This window comes from Fukomys damarensis, unplaced genomic scaffold (genome assembly GCF_012274545.1).
Source record: "Fukomys damarensis isolate Sample0158 unplaced genomic scaffold, DMR_v1.0_HiC HiC_scaffold_37, whole genome shotgun sequence".
NCBI lineage: Eukaryota > Metazoa > Chordata > Mammalia > Rodentia > Bathyergidae > Fukomys > Fukomys damarensis.
The window spans coordinates 26,725,604-26,751,315 of NW_022900949.1; the positions used below are offsets into that span (position 1 = coordinate 26,725,604).

The 25,712-nt window shown below is 39.7% G+C and overlaps 1 protein-coding gene across 1 annotated transcript in view; it reads left to right on the plus strand.

The window, feature by feature from the left end:
* The window catches only part of Itga8 (integrin subunit alpha 8), a 189,065-nt gene that overhangs the window by 110,136 nt on the left and 53,217 nt on the right, over positions 1–25,712 (plus strand). The window contains exons 16-23 of the mRNA XM_010617262.1: positions 4,166–4,221; positions 5,556–5,710; positions 6,928–7,065; positions 7,578–7,645; positions 9,365–9,512; positions 15,220–15,312; positions 20,376–20,455; positions 25,510–25,590. Coding sequence (XP_010615564.1) covers positions 4,166–4,221; positions 5,556–5,710; positions 6,928–7,065; positions 7,578–7,645; positions 9,365–9,512; positions 15,220–15,312; positions 20,376–20,455; positions 25,510–25,590 — 819 coding nt within the window. The remainder of the gene's footprint in view (positions 1–4,165; positions 4,222–5,555; positions 5,711–6,927; positions 7,066–7,577; positions 7,646–9,364; positions 9,513–15,219; positions 15,313–20,375; positions 20,456–25,509; positions 25,591–25,712) is intronic.

Sequence of the window (25,712 nt, forward strand, 5' to 3'; positions counted from 1 at the left end):
TCTGACTCATGAATTGCCTCAAAGGACAGAATGGAACTTGACTCAAACACAGCCCAAGAAAATGCCACCTTGTTTTTAAAAGCATATATAGCTCCTCAAGGGTCCCAAGCCATCAGATTGGATCATGTCAACAGAACATATCCTCTGGAAAATAACAGCACTCTGAAAGGCTGAGGCAGGAAGATTTTAGATTTGAAAGTAGCCTGAGCACCTTGGTGACTTAGCAAGATGCTGCCTGAAAACAAAAGATTAAAAGGGCTGGAGTAGTACCATAAAGAAAAAAAAAAGTTTTGAGATGTTAGAGATTTGCCCTCATTTTGCAGGAAATGTGGTCTCCCTCAGGCAGCATGTCCTGTCCCAGAGAGTATCAGAATGTAGAACAAGCCAGTCCTGACCCAGAAAGTTATTTCCAGCCCATGGAGCATGTTTTTGATGGCCTTCTGACAGGAGTTCATGCAGGAGTCAGAACTTTTGAGAGTGGAGGGTAGGAAGTTCCTAGGACCCTTAAGAATTCTTTTGAAAAACATCCTGCTGCTTGGAGCTCCTGCATAGGGAGGCGTGCCCAGGCCTTTAACTGCTTTTTAAAGGAGTTGGGAAATGCCCTGAGCACATTTTAAAGCGGTTTAAAACCATAAAATAGTATAATGAAAACCTGATCTGAGAAAATATGTGAAAGCGCCAGCATTTTCCCCTACCCTGGCACAATTAAATGAACATTTAAATGAACTGTGAATGCTACTTGAGCATAGGCTAAAACTTTCATAGTCCCCCAAGAAGTCCTCTTTTTGAGGGCTTCTAGCTCTGTGGACTTCTTTTAGTCACAGGTAGTACACTCTTCTATGAAATGTGCTTCCTTTGAACTGGTCTTTCTGATGGAGCTTTTAGCTTTGTGGATTTTTTTTTATGAGATGTCAGTAACATTAATGACATTATGGAACATGTTTGGTTTTGTAAAAAGAATATTACTCTTTAACCAGCAAATCTCATTCTTTTCACAAGCCATTTTCTTATTGCATTAAATCATTGTATTAAGGTAAAATGCAAACTGTTATGTGGGAAAATTATACTGTATGCTTTACAATTATTTATTTTATACTATTGCATACATTCTGAAAGACAATGCAATAGCACAGACATCTCAGGAAACTTTGGGCTTAATGGTATGTAGTGAATTATTTACCCTGCAGGAAGACATTGACTGAAAATTTTGATGTGTGACTCAAAGTATTAAAAGACAGAAAGTTAATAGCTAGTTCAGTGGAAAACATGTATCTCTGATTATTGTTATTATTATTTTCCTAGGCATTTAGCCTAGTTTTTCCAAAATAATCGAGAGGCCTCTATTAATTGTCATCGGTGTGATTGTTGTCTGCATTTGATGTAATCTTGTACTATGAATCTGAAGATGATTATGTAAACTGTAGTTTTCAGATAGTTTCTCCTTTCCATCAGTGTGGATTTCTGACTTCCATTCGGCTGTGTAGCTTTATAAAATATCTGCTATTGCCACTTCTAAGTTAGAAAACGAAAATGAAATCCAGCTTGCGAATATACCTCTAAGATAGTAGGCAGGTTCATTTTGTAAATGTAACTATCCACTTCTCTAGCCTGAGAAACAGTGTTTCAGCTAGGAGTAGCTTTAAGTAAAATCTGCTGTTTGCCGTCATCGACATGGGACTGAATTGGTGAGGCTGAAGAATGAATTGCTTTGTACTTTTGGATCGTGTTTCATGTGTCTCTCATTCCTTCTCCACCATATGTGACTATGAGCAGTGACTTCATGGGGTCTGAGCTCCAGCTGAGCACAGGAGGGGACTCTCGAGGACCCTGGGTTGTGTTTTGTGCACCGTCTTCTCAGCAGATCACAAGCACTGTCCACAGTTTGATTTAGATTTATGACACAAAAGGCATGGGTTATTTCCATATATTTTTGTTGTTGTTTTTCCAATCAGACCCATTCAGAATAAAGGAGCATGCTGGGTATGACTATAAGATCCAGTTTGATATGTTGATGCTAATTCAATACTAGTTCATGGCTTTTGCTGATAGCCCACATATACTAATTAAATATTGACCCATACGAGGGCCTAATTCTAGGATACACAAAAGCATATAGAGTATACATGTGAAAGAAGTATGTTTTTCTAGTTTTAGGATGACTCTTGTCATTTCACTGCTACACAATTTTGAGGTTTTTCTTTTTAGATCAAAGCACAGTTCTTGAAAATCTGTAGCTTAACAAAGTCTTTTCTGCTAAAGACAACCTAAAGCCAGTAGATTTAATTCAGAGTGCCATTTCCAACTATTCAGTAAGTTGTAGTGGTTATATTAAACTTGGATGAAAAAAGTTAAAGGCATGCAGTTGTTGATGATATTGAAGTAACAGAGAAAGAAAATTAAGAGATATAGATGTGTATTGCAACAACCCATAAATCAAGAGTAACCTTGAGCTAACATCATTTATCAATGACCTTCTCACAAGAGAGGAAGTAGTGTTCACTTTCTTAGCTTTAATTTATTCCTTTATTCAAAAAAGTATAATACTTTTGATCTGTTCATGTTAAAATACTGTATCTAACATTATTTTAATTTCTATGTTGGCAATTTACTTACAAATATGAATTTATATTATAAAAGCTAATGAGTTTTATCTATGCAGAGTGAGAATAAATAGAAAAATGATAAATAGAAAAAAAACTCAACAGATGATTTTAATATACAGCCAAGTACTTCCAAAAAAAAAAAGTCAGGCCTGGAAAAAATCGGAATCTTGGAAGCCAAACATACTACAAAAATTTAAAGACATGATTAAGTATTCATCTTCCATGAATGATTCTAATTGAAGTAGAAGTGGGTAGGAATTGTGATCTCTCCTGGGAAGTGGTATAAACACTTGTAATAGCACAGACATCTCAGGAAACTTTGGACTTAATGGTATGTAGTGAATTGTTTACCCTGCAGGGAGACATTGACTGAGGTCACCGAGATAGATGAATCCCAGATGTGACACATTTTCATTGTGTTTGACACAGGAAACTGACATATAATTAAAGTATGATTAGGGATTATTTACTCCTTTTGAATTCCATCAAAATATTCAGATCTGTAGTATTCAAATATTCAGCGCTATTGTATTTTATTAGTAAAAATTTCGTCATGAAAGTATCATATGTAGTTTATATACTTCTGCTCTCTTAGAAATGTGAAAAGACCCGTCCCTAATGCTGGCTGTTAGAACTTTTCAGGGGTTAGGTGAGAACACACGACAGAGTTGGGCAGAAATAACTGGACAGTTCTCATTCACTCTACAGATCAGGGCCGAGTGCTGGTCATCCCACAAGCTGAGTAGACATTTCTGTGGGTTGTAGTCAGGGCATGTTCAAGGCAAAACTATGAAATGACTTTCTTGCGTATCTATTCTCTGTTGTCTTTGTACTCGTGACAGTGTGCCTACCTAGCTTGAGACAGCTGCTTTAAATTTCTTCTTTACTTTCTCTCTTCCCTTTTCTTGTCTCTCTACCTCCTATCTTACCTCCCTACAGCAAAGTACCACCAAGTTCCAGTCTCCTTCCAAGGGGGTGGCTCGAGTTAAGCACGATGAAGACGCTTCTTAGGGACCAATTCACATCCTTTAGGGCAGTTCAAAGCCCTGTTCCTACCAGGAATTCAGCCATGCCTCCTTCAACTTCCCCATCTCCCTGGATGATGCAGCCGTAACATCTTTAGTGCTGCAAATGGGGTGGGGCTTGTTCACGCTGCGCTCCAGACTTTTCCCCTACTGTACCCTCTCTGTATTGATAATTCTTCATTCTTCGGCACATGGAAAATACTCATATGTATTCACGGAATAAACACAGTGGAATATTAATTGATAAAAATCCATTAACCTATAGTACTATTTTCAAGTATCGCCTTCTATGCCGTTACCTGTCTTAGTTGTGTTAGTGCTGTGGCTGACTGTTGGGGGAGATATTCAGGTGTGTGTGTCTGTATGTGTGTGTGTCCATGTGTGTGTGTGTGTGTGTGTGTGTGTGTGTATACAGAGAGAGAATTAGAAGGATGGGGGAAATGATGCATGTTTAATCTGGGATGAAAGAAAGGAATATTTGTACTTTGGATTCAAAATTTACTAATCAATAAATTATTAACTATTATTTTTCCATAGCTTTTCTTTAAAAGTATGCGCGTCTATTGCAGGCCAGAGCATTCCAAATGCAATAGGTGAGCTTGTTTTCATTAGATAACTGGACAATTCTCATTCACTCTACAGATCAGGGCCGAGTGCTGGTCATCCCACAAGCTGTGTAGACATTTCTGTGGGTTGTAGTCAGGGCATGTTCAAGGCAAAACTATGAAATGACTTTCATGTGTATCTATTCTCTGTTGTCTTTATACTCGTGACAGTGTGCCTACCTAGCTTGAGACAGCTGCTTTAAGTTTCTTCTTTACTTTCTCTCTTCCCTTTTCTTGTCTCTCTACCTCCTGTCTTACCTCCCTACAGCAAAGTACCACCAAGTTCCAGTCTCCTTCCAAGGGAGTGGCTCGAGTTAAGCACGATGAAGACGCTTCTTAGGGACCAATTCACATCCTTTAGGGCAGTTCAAAGCCCTGTTCCTACCAGGAATTCAGCCATGCCTCCTTCAACTTCCCCATCTCCCTGGATGATGCAGCCGTAACATCTTTAGTGCTGCAAATGGGGTGGGGCTTGTTCACGCTGCGCTCCAGACTTTTCCCCTACTGTACCCTCTCTGTATTGATAATTCTTCATTCTTCGGCACATGGAAAATACTCATATGTATTCACGGAATAAACACAGTGGAATATTAATTGATAAAAATCCATTAACCTATAGTACTATTTTCAAGTATCGCCTTCTATGCCGTTACCTGTCTTAGTTGTGTTAGTGCTGTGGCTGACTGTTGGGGGAGATATTCAGGTGTGTGTGTCTGTATGTGTGTGTGTCCATGTGTGTGTGTGTGTGTGTGTGTGTGTGTGTATACAGAGAGAGAATTAGAAGGATGGGGGAAATGATGCATGTTTAATCTGGGATGAAAGAAAGGAAGATTTGTACTTTGGATTCAAAATTTACTAATCAATAAATTATTAACTATTATTTTTCCATAGCTTTTCTTTAAAAGTATGCGCGTCTATTGCAGGCCAGAGCATTCCAAATGCAATAGGTGAGCTTGTTTTCATTTTTTACACTCTTCCACTATCATAAGAAAATTGAATAATAACCATTTCTCTGCACAGACCATGGAGAACTAGAGAGCCCTGTATTGACACCTAGATGTCTAGTGCATATGTAAAACCTTCTACATAAATGTGATGTTAATAATTGATGGAAGTATTATCTATAAACAATAATTACAGAGAAAATGGCAATGTGCACTTAAAACTTTCACCTTAGAGAATATATTGTACACTTTTTTGACTCATTGTATCGTATGTGATCTCAGCTATGAAAAACCTTGACATAGAAGTTTGTATTCCTGGTGGGGCATTGTGTTCGCTGTTGCCTCCCCCAATTGTATTTGCTTCATTCCACCCTTTAGCCCTGGTGGCTGAGTTGCAGTTAGATTCGCTGAAACAAAAAGGAGCCGTCAAACGGACACTCTTCCTCCATAACCATCAGTCCCATCTTGTCTTCCCTCTGCTGATTGAGCGGCAGACAGCCCTCCAGTGCCAGGATTTCATCGTTTACCTTCGAGTAAGTGCTCCAGAAATCCCTTTTTTTGGCCTTTCACATGCAAATCCGCACTCCAGCCATTTTCCTCCAGTGAACCATCTTTGTCTCCAGAGACTCCTGTCTGTCTATTTTCATTTTCAGAGGAGGAAACTTTATGACTAACTGCTCTCTTCTTGACCTTGGCTTCAACTAGCCTAATGATCTGTTCCTATTAATTTCTAAGGCTTCTTTTGTTTTAAATAAAATCTTGATAACAGCACTCAACTCAGGTGGTTTTCATTTCTAACTGCCTCCCAACACAGAACACATAAAAGTTCAATACGATTTATTTGAATTTTTATCCTGTGTCAGTATGTCTTGTTAGATGGTATCAGTGCGCATTTCAGATCCAACCTAGGAACACATTCAGGCATCCAAAGCTTTGATTAAATGCAGTTTCCAATTTTATACTTTAAAAAGAAATGCATTTTTACAACTCTAAAACCTACCAGGAAATTTTAAAAGTAAATATATTGGTAATACAGCATCCCATCTTCACTTTGCCAATTGTTAGGCCGTGGCCACTCAGTCTGGTTTCTCCTGCCCCTGTAGGGCACTAGGGAAGACCAGATTCACTACCACACTCAAGAATGAAAAGTCACACACACAATGTTTACGTCCAATCATGGCCAGGTTGGCACACAGCGGAATGGTGCCGTTACTTAGTGCCTGCTTCCTGGTGCTCACCCCTCCCTTGGAGAAGTTGTGTTTTTTCTTTTCAAGCAAACTTCACATGTGCTGAAGGTGTTTTGAAGTCCATGCAAGCAAGAGCTTATTGAAATAATAGAGGAGGAAGAGAATCAAGATGTTTTCTTCCTCTGAGCCCAAGAGAACTCAAAAATTATACCAACCTAATGAAGGCAAAAATCCTAATCCATGATGATTTCCATGGCATTTATGGTACATCAGTGTAATCTTGTATTTGGAGAGTTGACTAGTTCTATGTATGTTGGTGAGAGCATGGAGAACAGGAAATTTACCTTAGAAGCTTATTTCGGTGAGGCTGTGGCTGTAAAAAAATTCCACCCCTGAACACATATTAATTATGCTGGCTGCTATATGCTGAATAAATCAGCATGTGTCTAACAAGCCCATTGCAATAACAATGCCTTCATCACCTACTTTCGTTGACTAAAGTTTTACCTGGCTTTCACAGACTAACATCTTGCAGCTGTTTGACTTTGTGATCATTTCCCTAGGATGAAACTGAATTCCGAGATAAATTATCTCCAATCAACATTAGTTTGAATTACAGTTTGGATGACTCCGCCTTTAAAAAAGGCCTGGAGGTGAAACCGATATTAAACTACTACAGGGACAATGTTGCTACTGAACAGGTATGACCTCCGTGTGCTCTGAGGGCGCTTTTCCCAGTCAGGCTGGGAGAGGGGCAGTTGTTCTGTGAGCTGAAGACTGAAGCCGGTCCCTTCTGCTTTTATTCCTGTTCACAGATGTGTGACATTTGGGAGTTTTTCCTAAAATATTTCCTAAAACAGTGCGTCCTTGTGTTTTCAGAAGCCCTTCCTCTTGTGCATCCAATATTGAGTTTGTTCAAAATGTAAGAAAATGTAGAATGAAAATGCTGTAAGGGAAGCAAGGCGGCCTGCACCCCTGCAGACAGTGCCAGGGTAGCATTCGCCACAGACGTTTCTGGAAGGAATGGGAACTGGACTACAGGTCGACCAGCCTGTAGCGCGAGGTTGCCTTGTGACATGGAGCGTAGAGCTGGGTAGAATCATACTGGGCGAGATGAAAGCTTTGGTTTCCTTTGTGTAGTTTTCAAGAGAAAAGCAGCGTTAAGGTTCGGGTTTTCCTAGCGTGTCTCTGACGCGTAGTTTGTACCACACAGGCTCACATCCTGGTGGACTGTGGAGAAGATAATCTGTGCATTCCGGACTTGAAGCTGTCGGCTAGACCGTAAGTCCAAATCAATAAACATGTATCTTACGGCTAATGGAATACAGGCATTTGTTTAAAAGTTTGTTTAAAGAAAGTACACACTCCCAACAACTACAGAGTAGGGAAGCAGAGGAACAGCGCTGCCTGAAATTCCTGAGCCCGGCCACACATGGGCTTAGCCTGTGTTTGGGCACTTGTTTGTCATTGGTGTCGAGTGACGCAGCCTGAGATTCTGACTGGGCCGCTTCATCTTTCAGCAAAAGTGAGAAAAAAGTGTTTCTGCTCGAAGTGAATTCGTGTATAGGGTGACTCAAGTTTTATTTACTTGCCTCTGTCCAGTGAGCAAGGGATTCTGTCTAGCTGGGACCATCCACACCTTAACCAAATGTGTTTCACGGCACCCCATGACTCAAAGGAATCCTTAGGGTTGTCAAAACAAAATTAATTTTAATTTACTGGGGGAAAAAAAAAACTTAAAAGGCACACCGGGGAGTAAAGTGGAATGTGTCACAAAGTCACCCAAGAGTCCAAAGGCTTCACGGTTGCCCAGCTCCAGCACTGGTGATTGCCCAGCGTTATGTTATAGAAACAAATGGAACAAGGATGTAGGGCATCCTCGGGGAGAAAAGGCGGAATTGGTGCTCCTTTCTCTCCTGGGAGCTATCTCACTGCTGTGTTTGGAATCCGCTTGGTAATTCCTCCAGGGGACTTTCCCCAAACTCCAATTTAACAAGCGTCAAAGGCAATAGCTTTGAGTAGGGGTCAAAAGTGGAAGAGGCATTCCCCAATGCTGGTTTGATTTGGAGTTCAAAGTCAGTTAAGTTTCTTCAGAATACTTCAAAACCCTCTATCAGCCATTTCAGATCCTGTTTCATCAGCCTATTCCTTCTTTCTTTACCATCCACTTTGTAGTCTGTCCCCCGCTTGCTCTGAACCTTCTCTCTTCCTTTTCCCCCATAGCTTGTTTCTTCCTAATGTATGTGTTTCATAATGTACAGTGTGCTGGAGCTAACTTGTTCTGGCTTGGAGGCCAAATGTTAAATTTGCAGGAATTTTCTAACAGATGGTTAAGTATGTTGGTAGCCAAACATTGTCCACACTGTGAAGATCCTCCCTCTCCCCCTCCCCCTCCCCCCTCTTCTTTCTTCTCTCTCTCTCCCCATCTTCTCTCCTCTTCCTCCCTCCCTGTCTCCCTCCCCCTCCCTCTCTCTCTCCCTCTTTCCTCTTCCTGTCCCTCTCCCTCTCTCTCTCTTCTGGTTGTTAGACATTTTCCTGCACACCACTGGATGTTTTCCTGCCATTCCCATCCAGAAATAATTTCCCTTCATGATGATGATGCACTTTCTTCTTTATCCTAGTCTTACATCCCCATTTTCTTTCTTTTCTTCCTAAGTTCCTATAAATATCTAACGGGACGATGGAAGTCTCTTGGGCTCACAGTTGTAGGAACCAGGCAGGCTAAGAAGATGTGAGCAGCCTTTGACAAGGGCCTGTGTGCAGGCATCACAACATGGCACAGTGACGTCTGTGATGCACAGAGAGGGAAGCAGACCGAACTCGCTTTCTAACAAATCCATTCCCTCAATAACTGCCCCACTCCCATAAAGTGACGTGAACCCATTGGTGAGAACAGAGTCTGCCCTGGCTTTACCTCTTACAAGTTCTTCTTAAAATCTCAAAACATCTGGACTGTCAGAAGAGTAGGATATCTAACTGTTCTTTAAACTGCATTTTCAGAGATAAGGATCAGATTATCATTGGGGATGAAAATCACCTCACACTCATAATAAATGCAAGAAATGAAGGGGAAGGAGCCTATGAGGCCGAACTCTTTGTAATGATCCCAGAAGAGGCAGATTACATTGGCACTGAACGCAATAACAAGGTAATGTCAGTGAATTCGGTAAAAGGGCTAAGCGTATTTTTGAGTTCTAGAATATTTTTGAGTTCAAGTAAATTCATCTAGGATGAGTTTCTTTTGCCTGAAAGCAAGCAAAAGGGTCTCTTACTTTGTCAAGTCCTGATAGCAACAAGCCAGGAAGAGGGACAGGCACACGCAGTGTTGATGTCTTTCTTTGCTGTGATTTCGAGGACAAGCTGGCCAAAGATTCTGAGTTAAAACAGGAAAGAAAATAAAAACAGCCAATGCAGCCAGTGCAGTGGATCAGCTAACCTCCCAAATGAACTCCCTGTCCTCACTGGCTTCTCATGCTTTGTTTAGAGTTCCTTTTAAGTTTCAGGCAGGTGGCAGGAGGCCTGGTTTTTATTATTGGCTAGGGAAGAAGGTCCATCCCATCCCTGCTGAGCACTGATAACAGCCTGGACCGGAACTGGAAAAGAAAACAAGTTCAGTTTTCTTTCTTCTTGGTCCACCTTGTTGGGATGGTGACCAGGAAAAACCTGGAAATCCACAGGTGCTGGTGCGCAGAAAATGAAAATCACGTTACACTCATAATAATGCAAGAAATGAAGGGGAAAGGAGCCCATGATGCTGAACTCTTTGTAATGACCCCATTATTGGCAGATTAGGCTGTATCAGTGACATCAATGCTACTAATCATCTTCTAGTTCATGATCAGAGCATAAATCTTCCCACTTTGTGTAATCTCAGATCATGCGGTGATCTTAACCTCTTGATCTAGAAAGCCATTATAAATATATTATAGATTAACAGGAGAGAGTCCTTCCAATTCAGAAATACCTGAACTCAAAGGCAGAGACCACGTTTTACTTTCTGTCTCAGAAGTGGGCATGCCAAAGGTGTCCCCGAATTACTCACTGATGCGTTTGTTTATTTAACTAAAAAGTATTAAATGTCTACTAGTTTTCAAATACTGTGTGCTCTAAGGAGCTTGCACATTCTAATGAATGAATAGTTTAATGAAAAGGGGTTCCTTGTTGTGATGTTGGTGTTTTAAAGTCTTAGGGAATATTAAATTCTCTATTCAAATTTTTAGTCTCATGGATTTTTTTTAGTTGAATTATCTTCTCAGTTAAAAACAATCTAGATGAATAACAATAAAATGTCTTTGATGACCATTTGAGATCATGATGCATTTTTATTAAATAAAATAAGAGAAGAAACTAAACACATCAAGTTGTTTATGTTAAAATATGTATAGATTTTTGTATGTCCACCATATCTCAATAAAGTGGTTTAAAAGTCCAAAAATGTTCTTTCTTCTTAGCAGAGAAGTTGGTTAGAAGAAAATGCATCTCATTTCTTTTCGAAAGTATTTGCAGCTCTTCCCCATTTCAAACATTAAAATCAATTGTGCCTCAATTTCTCCAGTGAATGGTCTGTATCCAACCCATTTTCTTGTTCTTCTAGTTATGTGATTTTATACTCATCTCTCTATTAGGGTTAGTTCAAGGTACATAAATCAGTGAGAACACTTATACACACAACTTATAAAGATGGCATTTAATAACCTTTTTGATTCAGAAATGTCATCTAATGAGAAAATATGCACAAACAAAACCAAAAAAAAAGGAAGAAAGAAAAATATCACCTCCTACAGATACTTCCACGCCAAAACACAAAGATAAACACAAAAATGAAACTCAAAGATGTTAGGCTTTAAAAATGTTCCATGGCTTCACTTGTATTTTTGTTTAAATTCCCTTTGTGTCAGCTCACCTCTGACTTTGTTAAACAAAGCAACTATTCTAGAATGATCTTTTAGCAAAATGTCCAGTTTACTATTTGCTTTGTTGCAATGGAAAATATGAGGGGGCACTTATCATTCTATCGTTGGCCATAAACTTTACAGCAAACCTTATCCACGATCTCAGACAAGCCCTTAACTGTTTTTTTTCCCCTTTGTCAACTTCTCCTGGGAAGAAACTGAGTTCAGTCTTTGAATTTTGGATGACTAAACCACATTCTGTTTTCTTATTTGCATATAAGCAGTTTGGGGTTTATGTGCCTTTTTATTTGGACTCTGTAAATTATATTTATAATTTATATATAAACTTTTTCCCTGGGGGGGGGATAAAGAGGGATTATCTAAGTGTAATTTTGTTGTTCTCTTACTAAAAACAATTGTCTTTTAGAAAATAGATGCTGATCATTATTTTTCTAGGAACCTGAATAGAGCCAGCCTATATTTATACTTTCCTTTATTGACCTTTCTTCTAGGAGTTTTTCTAGGAATAAGGGACTACCTGTGTTATTATTGTTGCAGTAACATATAGAAGATCAAATCTACCCTTTTAGCCATTTTTAAGTGTGCGAATGCTGTACTACCTATGTCGTGTGACCATCTCCACTGTCCACCTCCAGAGCATTTTCATTGGCCCACACAGAAACTCTAAAAGCCCATTAAAAACCAGTTTCCTGTGTCTCCTCTCCCGGCCCGATAACCCCTAAACCACTTGCTGTCCCTCTGAGCCTGGCAGTTCTAGCGCCTTCTGTGCACCTCCACCTAAACCTCTCCAGCGACTGCTGATCAGCCCTCTTCCCACCCGCTCCTCTCCCATCTCAGAAAATGGTTCTGGCTTCCACCTGCTTCCCAGAGCCTGAACTCAGCCCTCAGCTGCTCTAATTCGTGGCCTTCTCTCCATGCACTGCCACTGTCACCACCTGCCTCCAGACTAGTGTCGCTTGCTGCCCAGATTATCGAACAGTCTCCTAATCCGTCTCCTACCTCCAGTCCCTGGACTGCAGAGAAAACCATCTTCCTAGCTGCAGATCTGACTCCCCGCCTGACGCCCCGCACTGCTCCCCACGGTTCTTAGGATGAGGTTCAGGTCCTGCAGGTGACCTCTGAGGCCCTTAACTCGATCACCCCTGCCTATTCATCTCTGTAGCTTCCCCCCTAGTAGCTGACTCCTTCCTTTGCCCACACACATATAAAATTCTAGCCCGACTGACTTTCTTTTCAATCCACCCACCATCTTGGAAGTGTCTTCTCCCTGATACTTGTTTGTTCACCCTCTGGGCTTAATAACAACTGAAACTCACTAATAATTGAGGCTGCCTACATTTGCTGAGCAAATTTCTGTTGGCTTGGTACTTCCCTGAGCTGTCCAGTGTATTCAACTGAGTCAATCTTCTTAACAATTTATGCAGAAACTGTCATAATCCCCACTTCAACCACTGTTGCACTCTTAGATCAACTTCTATGTTAACTCCCCCAGGATTACCTTTGATATCTTAAATCTGTGTGCATGTCCGCTTTTGTCACTATCGTAAATCTTTCCAAACTCTACTGAAATTGTGTGTTTCCACTGCTTGTTACAATTGTTTGTAATTACTAGCCAAGCATGGTGGCACATGCTTGTAATCCCAGCACTTGGGAGGCTGAGGCAGGAGGATCTCCATGAGTTCGAGGCCACCCTTGGCTACATAGGAAGTACAAGACCAGCATGGACTACATAGCACAACCCTGTCTGGAAAAAAAATTTCTTGTAATTATTTCAATTGTGAGAATTAAAAATTCAGCGAGGAAAAAAGATTTTATTAGGACTTGGTTACTAGCAGGTTCGCAGTAAATAATTTTAGTGAATTAATTACTGAATGATTCATATAGCTCTAAGGGCTATAAATGAATTAAAAATATCCTGAAGAAAACTAATCTAGAAACATCTAGAAAAAACATTCATTGTTTTTCTCATCATAGAGAGGAAATAAATTTAAAAAAAAAGAGGGTTGAAAGGATGTGGGAGGGGAGAAATGTTTGATTGGTGTCAAAGATCTATTTCTAGGAAGCTGAAAAATGTCCGTGGAAACTTTAGGTAGGATAAAACATTCAGCATAGAAACTAAATCCTTGAATCCTATTCAAGGAACGTATGTGAACTGTTAGAAGCTTTTCTAGGGTTCTTTTCTTTTTCTGTTTTCACGATTGGGTTAAAAATCTCAACAGAAAACGTCTCTGTATGATTAGGATTAGCTCGTGAGTTCCTAAGAACTTGAACGTCTGCTAAACCTACCTTTGTGAAAAGAGAAGATCACCAGCTTTTGGAAATTTTTTTTAAAAAATTTTTTAAGCTCCTTTGGCTTAGCAAAGCCATTCAGCATGTTTGGTGGAAGCGTTTGTTAAATGACGCTCTGGCGTCGAGGCTTTGCCCCGAGTTAGATAGTGCATGTGTGTACTTGTGTAACACCAGGAGAGGACTTCGTCGCCCGGTGTGAGCTGCTTCTGCCCCAGGCACCGGGAGCGAACAGCTGCAGAAACCCCTGCCCTCCTGAAGCGCAGTCTCGACATGTGTGATGTACACAGGAAATTCTTTGCTTAGATATCTGGAGTTTGTTTAGCTCCTTCCTTTGTCTCCTTGGTTTAGTTTTGGGCTTTTCTTAATAAAGTAGAAAAGAATGGAGGCTTATTTGTGGCACTTTGCTTGGAAAAAAAGTCACACTGCTCATAGGAAATTTCAGTCTTGCTGACAGATGAGTAAATTATCACCATATTGGTAGCCTTTTGCATGAACTGCTCCCAAGGACAGAAGTTCCCAAAGGCGTGCTTCTTTGTGAAGCTGTCTGTACTCTTCAGCCTTCCCTTCCCTGAGACGCATTGCCCAATTCACACCCCTCAAAGGAGGGCAGCTTTAATTTGCGCACAGCTTCAGCTCATGAGGGCCACAGCAGTACCCAAGGCCATGCCCCCACACCCCCCAGACACACCCAGAAGTGTCTCCACCAATCCCTGGGGCAGATTCCGGAGCCAATGAGGTTGAGACTCTACCCTAACCACCACTCCATCCTATTGCAAGCTTATCTTTGGGAATGAGGGTAAGGAGCAAGAGATTGATGACGTGTTAGAAGTTAGAGTGAAATAACGGATTAGCATAAATTGCTCTCATCAAAGGCAGAGCAGGGGATAGGGCCGTTAGGTTCTGAAGTGGGGAAAGAGGCTGGCGAGGATGCAGGGGTGGATTTCTAGGCAGCAGGGAGTAGCAGGCAGATACAAAGGGAAGAGAAGAAGACAGTGACAATAAACCTTTTTTCTTCCCTTCTCATCAGAGTAACCTTGAGACCTTCTCAACATATATTTCCAAGCATGTCTTCAAAGACGAATCAGGATTTGGTATAGGGAAATGGAAGGAGATTAGAAGCGCTGGCACACAAAAAGAATTTCTCTTTACACCTTAACTAGTGGGAAGATGGAACAAAATAGATTATAAAATCTCTAAATGAAAGACCATGTAGGAGAAGTTTGTGTCCCAAGCAATTCTCTTGCAAGGGATTGAGTCTTACGGTAATCTATATGTATTGTCATCATTTTATTTTCATAACATAGAGAAGAAGCCTGTTTACTCATGGTTAATTATTTGTGATCTCCATGTTGGAAATTTAACATTAACATTAGTGAAAATAATGTGCAAAATGTTCATAAAACACTATTTAAGCATTATTTTCTCCCATGAAAACTGTGTTTTATCACTCAACATCCTTCTTCCTGAATCCCTACATTTTTCCCTCAGGTTTCTCTTCAGAGGCAATGGCCACAGAGTAGTTTTTGTGCACAGTTCCCCGCGCAGGTGTTTGAAATCAAGGGGAGCTGCCAGGCTCCCCAGCATGGCTTTGGGACAGGAGGTAGTAATTCATTCTGTCCCCTGACCTCGTGCTGCTGTTCTTTCCCGTTGTAGGGATTTCGGCCCCTGAGCTGTGAGTACAAGATGGAAAATGTGACCAGGATGGTGCTGTGTGACCTCGGGAACCCCATGGTGGCAGCAACAAATGTAAGAGAAGCAGGCAGCACTTCTGTCTGTCTAATTGAGTTTTCCAGAGAATGAGTGCAAATCTCCTCAATCAGCACACCACACACTCAACGTGCAGCAGCTGAAAGAAATGAGGCAGGAAATCGCCGGGGTGGTGGGACTGAGCGTTTAACCTACACACAGTCATAATCGCAGATTGAAAGCACAAAAAGATACATGCTTTCACATGCTTGTGCTTTAGACCTTGCATGCACAGGGACTCAATTCTAACAAGGCTATGAAAAAAGATTTTTTTTTTTAACTAGAGTTATTTTCTCTGAATATTTTTCTTTAAATTTTACTACAGACTGCTTTGAGTTAAAATGAACAAATAGAATGCAAGCCAAGGGGAAAAAAGAGTCTTAAAACAAGCCAATTAAAATGATGTTAGCAGAGGAAAATCGCTTATTTCCATTTTCTGTCTTATATGAATAGCCTTGCCAGTATTCTCATAAAGCACCACCATACTGCAGTTTTGAGGCAGTTCTACCAGCTCTACATTTGAAGAATCATACAGAGAATTGTTTTGTAGCAAGGCAAAAATTGGTAATAGTGTCCAGTGTGCTTGTGAAAAAAATGGGGATTGTTTTCCTCCTTTTCTGCATTCTTCTTTCTGATTCCAGGTTTAGGAACTTCCTACTCGTGATTACTCATGGACAATAAATTTATTTTATGCAATCACAGTTTTAAGTGCACACAAGGTAACTCCTTTAATCAAAATCACAGCGCCAAGTATTTTATGAAGTCTTAAATCAGAAAAAAATTCTGAAATCTGAAAATACTACATAATAAAAACTTGAATAAATTGAACCTAACAGACTTCTCTTTTCCAATGAAATGACCTGTTTAAAAAAAAATTGTGAAAGGATCTAATTTCATGAATTTGTATTAGGACAACTTTGCAGTAGGTTCCAAGGAAGGATGGTCCCTTGGCCATCCTTTAGGAGGAACTCTGGGGTCACTGCTGAATTCCTTCCTTCCCTGAGGAAGGCAGGTACTCACTTCCATTGTATAGGTGTGGGCAATCTTCCAGTACATGAACCCAGTGCTTCACACGTGAACCTAAGCATTTGAAACTTTCAAATACCACCTAATTTATGCACCAAGATATTATTGTAGAGTGATACTTTTGTCCTTTTATGCTATGATAGTGCAGTAGCCTTGGGTATTTAAAATCTGTGTCAAGTGTAAACTTCTTTGGTCAAAAAATGTTTACATCAAGGGTAAATTCATATAACTCATTACTATTAATTATCCTGTTATAAACTTCTCACTAGTGAAGAGCGTCGCTTTTTTATGTTACATGGAATTTCTAAAACAACTCTAAGTTTTCTCTGTGCTTTATGGATGAGGAGGCCAAGGCATAAAAAAGTCAAATGGACCAAAGTCACACGGATGATGAAAGACAGAACCTGGTCTCACATCGTGCCTGACCACAAAGCGCATGTCCTGTTCAGTCTACAAAACTGTGGAAACTACTTGGATAAAAACTAATGGATAACAGAGGAAACAAACAAAAAAACCACGCCAGATGTGGTACCCGCCAATTATCATCCCAGGACACTGGGAAGCTGAGGCCAGGAGGATTATAAGCTTAAGCCCTGCCTGGGCAATTTAATGATTTAATGATTTCCTTCTTCAAAATTAAGAAATCAAAAAGGGATATAGCTCAGTGTGAAGGCCTTGGGTTTAATCTCAAGTATTGCAAATTAATTCATTCATTAATAATGACATGTGAGATAGAATGTGTAAGTTGAAATGTGTTGGCATTTTTCACTATAATCCTTCTATTTAGAGGTTAGTAGTTTAGAGGTTCACTGGTTTTCCACAAGTAAGTCCACTACCCAACTTGACATAAGGAGGTTTACCTAAGGGCAGATAGGCAGGAGTTGGCATGGTGACAATAGGGCTAGTGTTTGTTGATGTGGTCATTCCTTCTCCGGCAATAAAGAATGTGTTCAATCTAGACCAGAGATTGTCTAAGAACATCAGTAATTGAGAATAATCTTGGAACAAAATCTGGCCACCCGTGTCATTCAAAGAGAAGTATAAAAGTGACAGTGTGGGCTTAACCATGAATGTGTTTATGTGAAGGGATGACAATCCATTTTATCACCAAATAATCTTTAGAAGTCAGGGATGTAAATTGTTTATATTCCCTTATCTCTGAGGTCTATAGTAGAACAAAACTAAGGGCTTTCTTATCTTCTCTTTAATTCCCTTAAACACATCAAGTTTTATTGCATTCTGTTTTGTTATAAAATGCTTTGGTTTATTTACTTCTTCTCTGTGTACTTTATAAAGACTCTCAGTGCATTATATGAAAATTCCAAATGGAAACGAAGCCCTATATATTAAAAAAGGCATCGTAAATGACCAGAAATATTTGAGTCCCAATATTTTTAAGAAACCATTTTCAAGTAATTTTCGATGGCAACAAAACAAAATATCCTAGATAACATTCAGAAAATTTAACTTCTGATTTTTAAATAGTGAAGTCATTTTTATATAGTAGCTATAGTAATGTGAAAATCATAACAGCTTGCAAATTTTTTCAGCAAGAATTAAAAAAAAAAAAAAAAAACTCTTTAGAATCCATGTCCAGAGATCCAGGGCTGGGTATGAGTTAAGAGCACAGGTACCTCCTGAGAAGAGGAAACTGACTCACCTTATTGTGTCTTCATCCTGTGTGTGGTTCTGTCACTGTTCAGCCCCTTCACTGTGCCTACCAGTAAACTAGTCTGATAATAAAAATGTGCAAACACACACTACTCATTCAGTACAAAATCCAAAATAAGCATGGTGTAAGTTAAGTGCTGGGAGAGTAGTAAAGGAGGAGACAGATCAGAAGAGTCATTGCAAGACATTGGAAGTCTGAATAGTTTTCCAAATGGGAAGCAACAAAACAAAACAAATAAACAACCCTAGAAATCTCCCAAAGAAGAGAGAAGAGTATGTGCAAAGGAGGCCCGAAGGAAGATTATGTTTGGAATTATAAAGAATTTCCTCGTTCCTGGGGCCAAAGGGGTGCCTGTTTTGTAATCAAGGCCCATCTGAGTTTAAATAGCAGCTCTAAAAAAAAGAGAATGTTTTAAAAAAAAAAATTGGGCCAGGGATTTAGCTCAGTGGTTCTGCCACCTACCTTGCAAGCAGAAGGACCCAAGTTTCATTCCCGGTACCAAAACTGTATAAATAAATAAATAAAAACAGTTTTAAATAGCAGCTCTGCCATTTATCAGCTGTGAAGGCTTAGTAAGTCATATTGAAATGGGAAATACCTACTTGTGGGGAAGTGGGGAACAGTATAATGTTGTGACCTAAGGAAAGCTTCTGGGACAGTGTGTGGCTCCTGGCACCTGGGGAGGATGACCCATGATAAAAGCGAGGATTTAGCATTACTTCATATTATTACTGATCGTTTTTAACGTGTTTTGATTATTGCTTTGATTCATAATCTGTAGTCCTGTGAACATAGATTCTGGAGTCCGCTTGCAAGGAATTAAATGCCAGTCCTGTAGTTTCTTTGCTCTGCCCCTGGAGCAGGCTCTTAATCTCTCTAATTCATGATTGCTGCCCAATTGTAAAATGTCACCAGTAACAGTACCTGCCTCACAGGGTTGTCCTGATTACATGAGATAAGGCATGTAGAGCATAGTACAGGGCTCGGGACACTAAGTAACGTAATTTTGTATACATGTTAGCTACTATTTTGCTTCCTTCCTGATATTATCGTTGCATTTGTTTCTCTCCATTTTCAAATTATTAAAAAAAGAGCAGTTTTTCAAATTTGGGAAATAAGGGAGAAGAAAAATAACCTATACAGCTATTCCTGACAAATTAGTCTGGGATACTTTTTTATACTGTGTCTCCGCTGTTATATAGTAGTTTTCTCATGTATAAACTTTTCAAATCACAGCTGATGCACATTACACAAAGAAATTTATAACCCGTGTTCTTCTTTGGTCATTATATTAGAAGCATTTATTTCATCCACATTGTTGCATTAACCTCACAGCTATAATTTCAAAAGCTGCATAAATGCCGATCAAACAGAAACATTATAGACTCATAAATCAGTCTCCTCTCTTACATTGGGTTGTTTTCAGTTAGTGCAAAACAGAAGTGGGAGAAAAAGAGGGGTACGGGGCTAAATGGGCAAAGGGAACCAAAATGTATAGTGACCCAGATCATCTTGTTTTACAACACAGAATTTATTTCTTAGTTCATAAACTAACTTTAGGTAAGCAGAGGTCATAAAGTTACCAACATTTACCCCCCAGATAACGTTATGCATCATACTTGTATGGGATGCAGCGCACCCCATACTTGTATGGGATTTGTCTACACTTCTGTGATTAACAGTTTTCTAATGAAAGTCATATATGGAACGCATACTAAATGTACTCAGTTGTTAGTAAAATGTACGACATCAAATGTAGTGTGTGGGGCACTTGGTTTGCATCACTGTTGCAGAACTGAGTGCTGGGTGATCTAAACTCTTTCTGTATGGAAAGAAACCAAGGACCATGAAGTGCGAGGGACTTACCTAAAGAGGTGGAATACAGGTCCCTTCACCCACACAACCCGATGGTCCTTCATCACACCACTACTTTTCTTGTCCAGGCTCTCTCAACGCTATTCATTTATCTAGCAAGCATTTTTGAGCACGTCCTGTGTTCCAGCCACTGTACCAATCATAGTTTTACGTGTGACACTTGATAAATTAATGAGTGCTCCCTATCCCAGTGTGATCTCCCATCTTTTCATTGTGTTTCATACGGTAAAGGGTCTTTATTTTCTTCCACTCAGAAGTTGCATTAAGATAAAGGAGGCTTCACTTCTGCCTGTTGACCTGACTCTTCTGGGTGTACATTGCCTAGCTTCCTCTCTGCTCCCAGCTACCAAGTGCAGAAACAGATAAGACAACATTACCATGATAAGGAGTAGGGTTTTAGAGGGATTACTTAGGAACAATTGTCATGCTGTCTCTAAGCTCCCTCCTATGCAATAACTTTGTATCCTGTGTGTTTTGTTGTTGTTTCCAGTATTCTATGGGTCTCCGATTTGCAGTTCCCCGTCTGGAGAAAACAAACATGAGCATTAACTTCGATCTCCAAATCAGAAGGTTAGTCCTTTTCATGCCTATGTTATGGACAGCACTTAGGCACACAGAGACTAATGGTGAAAGACCACTTGTCAAGCTTTTCACATTTAAAGTTCTTCTGAAGTAGAACTAGACGTTCATGGCCCAGTTATCCTTTGGTTTTCCCTAATTACTTCATTTTTTTCAATATTTTAGGCTTTTGAAGAGAGATTACATTATATAGACCAACTTATAAGATAGAACCAATTATGCAAAAAGCATAGATTTTGCATGTGCAAACTTGAAGTCTCCCATGTTTTCAAGTATGAACTCATCTCTCCTGGTTTATGTGAGAGCACCAGGACAGGGTGCAGGTGACATACCATATTTGGAAGGTAAAACAATGATCTAACAACAACAAACTGAACTTGTAGGTCACTGCCTCCCTTCTCTAAGGACGACCTTGTTCAAGAATTCAGCTATGATTTTACCGATTTTCTGTCTACTGTTTTTGGTCCTTCACAGTCACAACTAGTACTTTCTGAGCAGGAAAACCCACAGAGCAGTGGGAAATGCTAGCCAGAGCTTTCAAGCTATGAGCTTCAACCCAATACCTCATAATGGAATCTATCTAATGGCTCTAGACCCATGTGAAAAGAAAGGAAATCAAATAGAATATAATATACAACTGCTTATGAAATGGTCCATTCAGGAAAATGTAAATGTGTTGGCAAGATGTCCTGAGACAAGGATATATTTTTTTTCAGCCTCCAGTTAAAAAAAGTTTGCAAAGCACCGATATAGACAGCACATGCAACTCTTCCATTGTTATGTGTACTTTGCCCAGTTTGAACTCTCGCTCTGACTAAAGAAAAGATGCTAATGCCAGTATCTTCAACTGGGTTTTTCAATAGTAATACAATGTTGCTAATCTTGAAATTATCTTAATACTCACAAGATATTAAGTTATCACACTGTGATAACTTTTAGAATAATTACTCTGTGCAGCATATTACCTTTTCATAGCTACATCAATGAAAGGTCTCAGATTGTTTTTTTAGAATACATAAAATCAGAAGAATGTAGCAGATTATAAAAATCTGTAACCCGTGTCACAAACTACCTTTTCCCCAGCTTTCTAGAGAGGAAGACTTTCTAACTTAGCTTAGGTACCCCTGTCTGACCTTACCTAGGTTTCTTTTTCTTGAATTTAACTTAATTTCTGCTGGATTCTAAAACATGTTTACTTTATCCAAATTAGCAATGAGATGCAGATGAATGAATTCTTCCACAGTATATATTTTATCAAAAGAATATTAAATTAGTTCATCGTGTCTACAGAAATATGTGTTTCCCAAGGAGTTCACATAGTCCTAAATATTTTCATTTTGGAAATCTTATGTTTATATTACTAAGTTGATGTGAGTCAAATGCCCCAGGGAAGGGACCACTATCACCCTTCACAGCAGTCCGAAGCTTCTGTTGCTCTCCATCATTGTCTGTGCCATGGGTTCTGTAGTAGCAGGAAGCTTTGTGTCACTTAGAGGAGGAGAATAACATCTCTTAGGAAATACATGACCTTTTCTAGAAAGAAACTCTGCTATGAAGATTCGTCAGCATTTGCTTTTTTTCTCTTGACTGTAAATAAATTATTAATAAGAGCAAAGATGCAAATAGTAGTTCACTTAAGCCACAGAAGACACTAGATAATGTTCTAAATTACATCTCTATGTCCACTCTGTAGATCATCCTTTAAAATAATGAATTATAAATTATAAAATGGAGTACTATTCAGCCACAAAGAATGAGAAACTAGAGAGATTTATAGCTAAGTGAATGCACACTGAGGCCATGCTAAGTGAAATTAATAAGTCACACATGTGTAAATACCAAATAGTTTATCTGGTGTGAAAAGTAGAAATGTAAATAAGGATCAAAATGTATAACAGATATTGTGTAATAGGAAGAAAACATCTGAAAGAGTAGAGGAAGTGGGAGGGGTGGGGGAAAGGGAAAAAAGGAAAAGAAAAAATATGTGAAAAGGAAAAAAACATGGAAACAATGTCTTTGTAAACAGGGAAGGGTGGAGGGGCTGAGGGAGGGCTGGGGAATGGGGAATAATAAGAACCAAGATAAGTTATGTAAAGGTACAAGAGTCCAGTGATGAATGTAACTGTACTCTATACCTAACATGTATCAACAAACTTAACAAATATAAAAAAATAATGACTTAGTAACAAAGTGCTGAATTTGATGGAAAACAGAAATAACCACACTTTTAACATTCACTTTCGTCCACAAATTGGTCACGCTCATATTCTGTTCTACTCGTGATTATTTAACATTGTCCTAAAAATATAAAAATGCAGGAAGACCGGCAACACAACTGAAGCACGTAAAACGCACATTATGGAGATAAAAGTGTTTGGGAATTCTTCTAAAACTCAAACACTAAGATGTTTGGGAGGTGAGCACTTATCTTTTTGCTTCGCTGGCCACTTCCAAAGGTGCTAATGAGGATTGAGATGGGTACTTTTAGATTCAGTTTCAATGTGTTCAAACAAAAACAAAGCAAACCAAGTGCTCTGAAGTCTGAACTCTTACAACTATACAGTGATTGCCATTTTCCACATTTAGTCCCTTTTTCCATAAACAGAAGCCAAAAATAAAGTGGGCTTTATAAATTGATAAATTTAAAAAAATTTCCCGTTACCAAGTCTTAACACAAAATGGTTTTTCCACGCCCTCGCTCTGTGTGTCACAAGCATTTTCCTCCCTGAGGAAGCAGGTCCCACACTGCGCTTGCCACATCCACACAGCCTGGAAAGATCACCCTTGGAGTCACTTGCTCAGCACTGTTAAAATGAACAGGGTATCATCTTCGCTGACTTTCCAAAGGCCACAGAAAACAAAAGCAATCGAGGAAATAGAAAACAGCCGAAAGCAAAGTGCCTTGGGGCAATAAGGTGAAAAAACGTGTCTGTCCATCATGTAGGACACAGGGTGCAGTAGAGGAAAGTCACCATTGCTTGTGGAGCACAAGCACCGACAGCATAAATAGCTCAGCCTTCCGGGCAGTGATGGGTGGCTCCTTTGAATGGGGTAGTGATGTTAGTGAGGGAATTTTCCTTTCAGGAAAGAGGTCAAGGAAGCCTCTAAGTTGTACATCATACCGAACGTTTTGTTGACAGCACTAGCAGGCAGTAGTGACTGTCTTGGCCCATCTGTGTGACAGGGGCCCATCCTAATTAGCCAGCCAGAAAGTCTAGAGTCCACATCCACCATTGCTCTTGCTGCATCTCAGTAATTCTGCCTCTATTAGCCTCCTGTGACACGCAGGTTCAAAGATGACTCCAGTGTCTGACATCTATTTGCTTTTTCAGTCTGTTGGAGTGGAAATTGTGTTACCATGTTTGTGAACAAAAGGGCAGTGGAATCATTATGCAAATAGCTTCAGTATAGCTTCTTTTCATAATTCTAGTTTGCATTGCTGCAAAGCAAGAGCGAGCTGGAAATAAAACAAAATTAGATCAATCTGCCAAACAACTAGATCTAAATTCCCAAGCTAGAGAATTAGTCAAAATATATTTGGCACCATTAAGTCTGTAACAAGTGGAATGATTTATCAGTGGCTGGAATTTTGAACCATGCCATTAAAAGAAGGAAAGAAAATGAAATGGCCTTGAATCTGGGCTTCAAACTTTAGTGTACAGATCCCTCTGGGGACCGTGTCACAAGCTCAGCAGTGATTCGTACTGAATGACAGGAAAGGAGCTGACGTCTGCCTGTTTGTATTTTTCCTATGCGTTTGCAGTTTAAGTTGCCTTATCAGTACATGCAGCCAACCAGGGTTTTTCTAAAATGCTGTGGGAACTATTCTGCCCCTTCCTCCTTTGAAAGCAGAATTTGATCAGGTCCTTTCCAGCCCTCTCATTTGGAAAGTTTTAAAATCTAATGTGAAGCTGGCCCATTCCCACCATCACAGCACTAGAGCTTATCCAGCAAATCCAAGCAAGGTTCCATGCCCAACAGGGGGCGCTTCCATCTTGTGATGACCTGAGTATAAGCAAGCTCTGTAAGATAGGCCACTGTACTTGTTTGTTTAACCCTGCTGGATCCTGTGGATGACTCTGAAGAATGAGCACAGGAACAAAAAACGCACAGACACGATGCACCTGGGAATTGGTCTCTACTTAAACCTCTTGGGAGGTATAATGTATTTTACTTATAGCACTGACAGCCTAACACATGCATTTTTTAAAATTAGGTTCTGTACCTAATTACATTTGCTTGAGAGAATGAAACACCAAACTTAAAAACTAATTTTGCCACTGTTCAAATGAGTAGTATTGAATGCACACCTCCCGAATTAAGACTCCTGATGTCTTTCATGAACACCCATGTCATCTTGGATTGACAGTTGGTGCAGCGTTCAGCCTCCTTGGGTCTTGTTGCTCCTCCCCATTACCCACGTTTCTAATTCACATCCCACTCTACACCCTACGCAGCCAGTGATTATGCAGTGAATCTACTCTTCTTTTAATATTAACTTAAGAAATAAACCACAGGGAGATAAAATTGCTGCCAAAACAATGTATGGTATGATGCCTTCCAGAGCCAAATACAAATGCTTTTTCAATTATGTGCTGTTCTGGATTATTCATGCCAAGTCTCCTCTTTATTAGCATGGAAAATCAGGAGTTGACTGTGCTGTTGGTCCCCATCTGATGGGCCATGAACATGACATGCAGAGATGTTCAGGAATTTGTTCTTGGTATAAACCGGAAAACAAACTCAGTTCATTGCCTTTTGGGTTTAGCCATTGAAATTAAAAAGTGTTAGCATCTCCAGGAATCGATTGTATTTCCAGATAAAGGATCTCCTGATAGGAAATTGTTTCGTTACTGCTGATCATAAATGATCTTAACATTTCCCTGTACAAATGGCAATGATTTTGTAGAATGAAAATGCCATTGTCTTCCAAACTACCAGGTTATGAATGTGTGCTTCAAGTGTGATATACGGAATGTTTTCATGATTGTAGTGCGCAACACATCTGAGAAAATACATTTAAAGTATGTGTCATTGTGTTTCAGTTCCAACAAGGACCATTCGGATAGCAATTTTGTGAGTTTGCAAATCAACGTCACTGCTGTTGCTCAAGTAGAAATAAGAGGGTAAGTAATAAACAAGGCTTTTCAATAGTACAACCATAGTTCTCTGCATGTAAAGCCTTATGGAATACTAGCAAAAGCTATACAGAATATTCTGAATGCAGGTGAGGTCACTGTTCTTTCTG